Source organism: Pteropus medius, unplaced genomic scaffold (assembly GCF_902729225.1).
Source record: "Pteropus medius unplaced genomic scaffold, Ma_sr-lr_union100, whole genome shotgun sequence".
NCBI lineage: Eukaryota > Metazoa > Chordata > Mammalia > Chiroptera > Pteropodidae > Pteropus > Pteropus medius.
Genome location: NW_024349125.1, coordinates 371,900 through 380,717, shown reverse-complemented (window position 1 = coordinate 380,717; position 8,818 = coordinate 371,900). Strand labels below are relative to the sequence as shown.

Here is an 8,818-nt window from a genome sequence, read left to right as displayed (position 1 = left end):
AAACTCAATGGGGAAAGGCTAAAAGCATTTTCCTTAAGATCAGGAACAAGACAAGGATGTCCACTTTCACCACTCCTCTTCAACATTGTATTGGAAGTCTCAGCCACAGAATTAAGACAAGAAAGAGAAATAAAAGATATCCAAATTGGAAAGGAAGAAGTAAAACTCTCATTATTTGCCGATGACATGATACTATACATAGAGAACCCTAAAGATTCCACCAAAAAAACTGTTAGAACTGATCAATGAATTCAGTAAAGTAGCAGGATTAATATTCAGAAGTCAGTGGCATTTTTATACGCCAATGATGAACTTTCAGAAAGAGAGGTTAAGAAAACAGTCCCATTTACAACTGCATCGAAAACAATAAAGTACCTGGGAATCAAATTATCCAAGGAGGGAAAAGAACTGTTCTCGGAAAATTATAAGTCACTGAAAAAAATTGAAGAAGATACAAATAAATAGAAGTATATACCGTGCTCTTGGGTAGGAAGAATCAACATCATTAAAATGGCGATACTACCCAAAGCAATCTATAGATTCAATGCAATCCCTATCAAATTACCAATGGCATTTTTCAGAGAGCTAGAACAAATAATCCTAAAATTTATATAGAACCATAAAAGACCCCTAATAGCCATGGCAATCTTGAGAAAGAAGATTCAAACTGTACTACAAGGCTACAGTAATCAAAACACATGGTACTGGCATAAAAACATATACATTGATCAGTGGAACAGAACAGAGAGCCCAGAAATAAATCCACACCTACACGTTCATTTAATATATGACAAAGAAGCAAGAATATACAATGGGGTAAAGACAGTCTCTTCAAAAAATGGTATTGTGAAAACTGGACAGATACATGCAAAAAAATGAAACTGGACCATCCTCTTACACCTTATACAAGAATAGAGTCAAAATGGATTAAAGACTTAAATGCAGACTCGAAACCATAAAACTTCTAAAAGAAAACATAGGCAGTAAACCCTCTGATATTGTTAACAGTAATTTCTTTTCAGATATATCTCCTCAGTCAAGGGAAACAAAAAAAATAAATGGGACTACATAAAACTAAAAAGTTTTTGCACAGCAAAGGTAACCATCAACAAAATAAAAGACAACCGACTGGGAGAAGATATTCGCTAATGATACATCTGATAAGGGGTTAATATCCAAAATATATAAAGAACTCATACAACTCAACAATAAAAACAAACAATCCAATTAAAAAATAAGCATAAGACCTGAACAGACACTTCGCCAAAGAGGAAATACAGATGGCCAATAGATATGTGAAGAGATGCTCAAGGTCACTAATCATCAAAGAAGTACAAAGTAAAACCGCAATGAGATATCACCTGACACCTGTCAGAATGGTTATCATCAATAAATCAAAGAACAACAAACATTGGCAAGGATGTAGAGAAAAAGGAATCCTCATACGTTGTTGGTGGGATTGCAATTGGTACAGCCACTATGGAAAACAGTCTGGAGGTTTCTCAAAAAATTAAAAATGGATATACATTTGACCTAGCAATTGCACTTCTGGGTTTACCCAAAGAAAAACAAACCCATAATTTGTAAAGACCTATGCATCCCAATATTCATGGCAGCGCAATTTACAATAGCCAAGATATGGAAGCAACCTAAACATCCATCAACAGACAACTGGATAAAGAGGTTATAGTTCACATATACAATGGAATATTACTCAGCCATAAAAAAAAAATGAAACCCTGCCATTTGCAACGACATGGATGGACCTGGAGGTTATTATGCTGGATGAAATAAGTCAGACAGAGAAAAATAAATACCATAGAATTTCGCTTATATGCAGAATCTAAGGAACAAAAATAACAAACTAATCAAAAACAGACTCACAAATATAGAGGTCAATCCGGTGATAGACAGAGAGGAGGGGTTGAGGAGCTGGGAGAAAGGGGTGAAGGGTTAAAGTACAAATTAGTAGTTGATAGATGGGCACGGGGATGGGGAGCACAGCATAGGGAATGCAGTTAGCATTAATATAATGGCTAGGTGGAGAGCCAGAGGAGAAAGAGCAATTAGGGGGATCGTTTTATAAACTATATAAATGTCTAACCAATGTACTGTATGCTTCAAACTAAAAATAAAATTTAAAAAAATATTAATAAATTATGGAATGTAGACATTGTAGTAAAGGGCTACTACTGATTACATCTAACTATAAAACAAATTCAAACGACTGTGAGATAATTACAGAACAGGATGCTACATTATAAAAGAAGACATGGAGAGGAGGGAAGACAGGAAGAAGTATGCAAAAATCCTCATCTTTCATAGCAGAGGTCATATATACCATCAAAAATTGAAACATATCTATAAAATCAACATAATTAACTTCTTGATGTTTTTCAGGGCCTCTTAAATTTAGAGGGATCTTTTAATAAATAATAAACTTTAGTTAAGAAATATATATTTGAAAATCAACGATTCTTTTAATTGAACTTTAATTTCTCTTTTCTCCATTCAATTCAGTTAAAACTAAATTTCATATGTACATGCAACTTGCAATCTCCACCCTACATGACCCTTCAAATGCAGCCAGCATGACTATTGGTGGACTAACCCCTGATATGATGCAATATGAAGTCCAGAGGTCAGCTTTGAAGTGGTGTTGTTTGAAATGTTTGATTTGAATGTAATCAAGCCCTTAGATCAACTTTCGGTTGGGAAATAGAGGAAAATAAGTTCAGCAAGACTTCAGAAAGTAAGTCAGACAATCCATAAAATACGACATTTTACAATACACCTGGCCAAGACTCTTCCCCAATATCATGGGGAATGGGTGGAATGGGGGGCTTTTCCCAACTAGAAAGACATAACTCTATGTATTGCATGAAGCTTGACTTGATCTAGATTCAAATGTTTAAATCAACCATAAAAACATCTTGGGGACAATGGGGATGATTATAGATCTGGTATTAGATTATTTTAGGAAATTACTGTTAAATTTGTTAAAAGAAAAATGATACTACATAGGAGTATATCTGTATTTCAAGAGAAGCATGTTGAAGTATTTCAGAGTGAAGTGCCATGATGTTTGCAACTTACTTTCAATGGTTCTGGGGAAAAATTGCAAATAGCAAAATGTTAATTATTGCATCTCAGTGGTGTGTATATAGGTGTTCATTGTTCTTTGCTTTCTATCTTTCTGTATGCTTAAAACTTTTCATAATAAAAAGTGATGGGGGTATTCTCAAAAAAAATAATAATTAAATGAAAGCTCCCTTTCCCAACTCCTTTTTGGATTAAAGAAAACAATTTATAAATAAATGAGTAAATATGTAGCATCTATAGTATGGACACATTTAAAAAGTAATTCAATCTATGCATCTATGTCTCCAATCCATCCATATATCTAGATGTCTGAAATCATTGCCTAATGTCAATTATGTTAATTTTAAATTTCCGCCCTTATATATTTCTTTTGTTTGAATTCTTTATAATGATCATAATTGAATGACTTTTCTTTTTAAAAAATAGATATTTCAAGATATGGATTCTAGGTTGTAGGAATATAGATAATTATTGTTCTTCATGCATTCCTGTATTGAAATAAAATAACCCCCAAGTTTTTAACCAAATTCTTGTAGAAGTGAATGCAAAGAAGTGAGGACAATATGTGTACACAACTCTTTGAGGAGTCTGACTCTGAAAGGAACTAAAAAAGAAGGCCCATGTGGGATCCAGGGAAGGTTTTTGTTTGCTAATGGAGAGAGGTTGCTGATTTCAAAAAGAAGATGATTATTCGAGGAGGTGGGGGGAGCGGACGCCAAGAAGTGCGGGGCTGGCCCTTCCACAGAAACAACAATAAGTTCCCTCCATTTTAGCAGGAAGAACAGGGAGGAACATTCTTTGATGGTTTCTATTAATGAACTATCACAGAAGGAGGTGAAGGACAGGGGTGTGGGAGGGTTCACGATGAAGGAGAAAGCCTGAAAGAGTGAGTTATTTCTGGGACAAGAAGAGCCAGTTGAGGCTTGTGATCAACAATTTAAAGTCAAGCCAGCCAGCTCAGAATGGTTTTTCTTTCAGGACAGATGAACTGCTCAAGGACTGAAGGAAGGAGGCAGATGGTAGGTTGTGCCCAACAAGTGACAGCCAAGGTGGGAACCAGAAGGAAGTCATGCGGCTTCCAGAGCTGCTCTTCATGGAACTGGAGGGAAGAGCTGCCATAGCACATAGATGGTGACCATCCCTGCAGAGACTGGAGCACGGGCCCTGGGAGTGACCATGACAAGTGGGACAAGACCAGCTGCCATGGTTCAGCTCGTGGATCCTGAAGCCCCAAAGGCTGATGTCAGTCTAGGTTGACAGGAACACAGGCATCGCCACTAAATAAATCATAGGAGCCCAGGAGCCATCACAGAGAGGACTGAAAGTGCAGGGGAAGGCTGGAGTCTTCATGGAGCATGCACAGTGGGGAGCCACCAGACTGCTCCCCGCCCCCGCCCCCGGGGCCCCCAATCCCAGCACCCAGCCAGGGCCACAACTGGGGTGAGATCAGGATCCAGCTCCATTCCAGGTGACGAAGGGAGCAGCGTATTCAACAGAAAGCAGGTTCTCATCAAAATGAGAAAATTAACAATTGATTTTGTTTTTTTTGCGTGGACTTCCAGTTCCCACAACTGGAGATTCCAAATCAATAGCTTTTATAAAAATCTATCCAAGTGAGTCACATCACAAGGATAGGTTTGGAAACCACTGTGTTAAATCTCAAAGCCCTAAGATGTAGAAAGAAGTAGACACTCAGCAAATACCGAGCAAATATTTGTGAACTGAATACAACTAGTTCTATACTTTTTAAACATCATTTGTAAATGCTTGCATGTCATAGAGAATAGGTTTTAAATGGCAACAACAACAACAAAACAACTCAGGACCACCTGCACAACCATCATGAATCTGATTCCTAAGAACTATTATGACCAACTGGTCACAGATTCTTAGATAACCTTGCTTTTCCCTCTCACCCCAACACAGTTTGAAAGTTCACATCTTTCAACCTCTCTGTCCAACCAGGAAAATCTAGCATTATATTGAACTAAGACAAATAACTAAGACCATCCATCAAGTCTTGTACCCCAACCAGAAACAATCTGCTCAAAATGGAAGAGAAAAAACATCCGTTGAGCTACATTCCCATGACCCTAAAAATTAAGCAATTATCAAGGTCCTTCCTTCTAAGCGACAACACAACACTCTATCCTCAAACGGCTAATGCTTGGATCAGATTTCCATGGTTTACTGTTGTTATCAAATCACACCAACCCTCTTCCCCTCAAAACTGTATATTACTGAAATGTGAAACGTTTACTTATAACGGTTATTAAGGGTTTTTGCCTTGCTGAAACTAAAACTCGATTTCCTCCTTTAACCATGGAACACAAAATTTTAAAGGTGGAAAGGCTAGAGCATGGAATGTCTCAGATAATAATTCTTCCTGGTGGGACACTACCCTTCATCTGGTAAACACTACCCTTCATCTGGTAAACACTGCCCTGTGTTTACCACTCCCTGCCTCCCACAAGAAGACATGTGTTTTGGAGGCATTGAATGCCATGGCAGGAGAGCACACTGCTCACTCAAGTGCAGAAAGTGAAGAGTGAGGTTCAAACCACCCAACAAACTCCAGTCCATTCCCAAACAAGCCTATGAATAGCATTCTCTTGTTTTTTATCCTAGGCGATCCAGGTTTAGGCATATGGTTATTCCACTTTCTTTAAGGCAGGGTTTGCATTTCTCACGGATGCCAGCAAGCGTGCTGTACCACAATAGTAGAGACCTTGAAAAGAATACTGACAGCCTGACTCACCAAAAAAGTATCCCAAATCTAGCCCTTCCCTCCATACCCCCATCCCAGTCCAAGCCATATCTTAGAATTATCTGGAATACTGCAATCACTTCCTAGCTCCTCTCCATGCTTCCAACACCATCCACCCATCAGCCAAGGAAATCTTCTTAATCACACAGATTATGTCATGTCGGCACATGCTAAAATCTTCCATCTGATTGCATTTAAACTAAAATTAAAACAATTTGTTTAGTTTGATGGTCTCCCTGCTTCCTCTTGGTCCCCCAATAACTGTCTCAACACAGCAGCCAGAGTGATTTCGATCATGTTACTCCTATGCTCTTCCCAGTGGCTCTCGTCCCTCAGAGCCTCCACACAGGCCCTACATAATCTACCAATCCATTACCTGAGACCCATATAGTAGCATTCCCACCCAAACTCCTTACTCTTCCATACCTGGAATGTTCTTCCCCCATCTCACTCACCTCACTTGTTTTGCTTCAAATGTCACCTCCTCAGCGAGGCTTCACTGATCACACTGAGATGGAATTCTCTCCCATGCCCACACTCCCTACCTCACTCCCTTTTCCTGTCTTACATTTTTCTTGTGAACACAGCCACATCTGCCATGATAAAAATTCTATCAGTTTACTTCTTACTCCACTAGAAAGCTTTATGTAAGCTCCAGGAGGATGGATGGATGCTCCATAACATTTGGTATTTTGATCTGCTTTATTCACTTCTGAATCCCAAGTGCCAAACATTGCCTGGCACATAACGGGTGTTTAATAAATATTATTGAAGGAATTAGAGATCTGATCCTGCCTTCCCTGTCTCTCCTACCTTCTCCCACTTGTTCATTCAGTTCTGGCCACAGTGACCGTGATCTCTCTGTTCCTTCAGCAGGCCAAGCTCATGCCCCCTTCAGAACATTCCCATCTGTCTGGAATGCTGTAGTGCCAACCACTCCACCCCAGCCGCTCTCATTTCATATCTAAAATTACTTTGATTATTCATGAACCCACTTGTTTATTTTTCTGTCTCCATCAATAACATGGAATCTTCAGAACAGGGGATTTGTGTTGTTCACAGCTGCTTCCCTGGTGCCTGTGACAGGGTTGGCACATAGTAAGCGCTCGATAAGTATGTTGTAGTTGTAAACAGCCAAGCTCATGTGAGTCTCCACTTTCTCAAGTATAAAATAAGAAGGCTGAAGATAATCTCTGAGGTCTCTTTGCACTCTTCATAAAATGCGGATTTCACAGTATAGTTTACAAAGAGCCCTCACTTATGACAGCTCCAGCAAAGCTCTGGGAGGTAATTAACAGGGTTATAATAATTCAGCTTTCGCATCTGAGAAAACTGCTGACTATGGGACTGGCCCACAGGCATAGCTATTAAGTGGTGGAGCTATGTCTAAATCCACAACGCTTTCAATGCTGCTACTACGACAGCAAAATTAAACAGGATTTTCTAGTCCTTACAAATAGGTTCAAGGAACCACAAATTTGCTGGCTTACTATAAACACGTCCAAAAAAGTACATCGTGTGAACGTCTCATTGTTTTCCCCAATTTTCCATGAACATGCTGGTAATGTGAGAATGAATGATCGCTCAAAACAAATGAACTCATCCGATTGTTGAACATGTAGATGTCTATAAAGAAATGTTCGCTTGTTTCAGCTCATCGGTGCACTGGAAAGCTTTGGGATGTAGCTCTACGGAAGCACAATTCCGTAGTGTCCTGCGGTAGTAAGTAGTGAAGTAAATAGTGGTGAGGCGTGCCCGCGATCACTGACAGGAGAATGACTTTGTTAGGTTGTAGTTGGGTTTTTAGACGCTGCGAAGGTTTCCGGCCTTGCGTAAACGTGGTCAAGGTGCAAAGCCCACGGCCACCCGCGCTGGCACTGCAACTCGAGGCTCTCGGTCCCCACCCGCCCTGACCCGGGCGCGGCCTTAGGGTAAGAAGGCATGGGCAACCCCGCCGCCCCCCACTGAGGGGACGTCGCGTGTCCAGCCAGCGTGGCGCGGGAACGAGAAGGTACCAGGTCAGGTCGCCGCGGAGCAGCCGGGCGCCCCGCGCCGATCCCGCCCGAACCCCTGGCGCCCGCCTCACCTATAGGTGGTCAGCAGCGCCTTGTTGACCAGCACGATGAGAAAGGAGCAGGTCCCGTAGAAGAGCGCGGACAGTAGCTGGGCCACTCCGGAGGGCAGCGGGGACGGGGCGGATGCGGGCTCGGCGCCCGCGTGGTCATCCTCGCAGGTCATGTCCCGCAGCCCCCGGCCCGCAGCCTGCCGCCCGCCTCCACTGCCCTCCGGCCGGCCCCGCCCCAGTTCCGTCCCCGCCCCCGGCCGCCGCGAGAGAGCGCGGCCAAAACAGGAAGGGCTTGGGCGCGAACACCACGTGCTCGCGCGCGCCCGGGGCCAGCGCCCCAAAGCTGCGCGCGCGGCGGGTGCCGCTCGGCAGGAGTTAGTCCTCAGGAATACACTGGGTCTAAGCACTCCTTACGGTGGAAAGGGAGATCAGAAACGAGATTGGAAGAAATAAAAACCCCTACCGTCTTCCAGACTGTTCTCTTGGGGAGAAACGCTTCGGTTAAGTCTTAGAGCTAGCTGGTTTTGGGTTTTTTTCCTACTTTTTAACATATAATTTACATACAACGAAATTCAAATTCTACGAGTCCACAGTGTAGTTTTGACTAATTCATACATCCATGTAACCATCCAAATCAAAACATTTCCAGCACTCCAAAAAGTGCCTTTTTTGCTCCACCTAAGTCAATCCCAACTCATTCTGGTTCTATGGTAGATTCGATTTGCCTTTTCTAGAATTTTACGTAAATTTCATATAAATTAGTATGTCCTCTTTTAATCTTTTGCGCTTCATTTGCATTTTTGCAACTTTCCCATGTTGTTTCTTATAATTGTTGAGTAGTAATACGATTTGTTTATCCATTCACCAATCGACGGGCATGTTGA

General features: G+C 41.4%; 1 protein-coding gene across 5 annotated transcripts in view; it reads right to left on the bottom strand.

The window, feature by feature from the left end:
- SLC35D2 (solute carrier family 35 member D2) overlaps positions 1-8,183 on the bottom strand; it is a 53,652-nt gene extending 45,469 nt beyond the window's left edge. Inside the window, exons 1-2 of one of the 5 annotated variants that reach the window (XM_039880450.1) lie at positions 7,956-8,097; positions 7,528-7,633 (exon numbers count right to left, since the gene is read on the bottom strand). Coding sequence is in view for 2 of the 5 variants with exons in the window: in XM_039880448.1 (XP_039736382.1) it covers positions 7,956-8,107 (152 nt within the window). In the remaining 3 variants the exon portion in view is untranslated. Of the gene's footprint in view, positions 1-7,527; positions 7,634-7,955 lie in introns of all 5 variants that reach the window. The other 4 variants (XM_039880451.1, XM_039880448.1, XM_039880447.1 and 1 more) reach the window with 4 other exon arrangements.
- Positions 8,184-8,818: the final 635 nt, after the last annotated feature.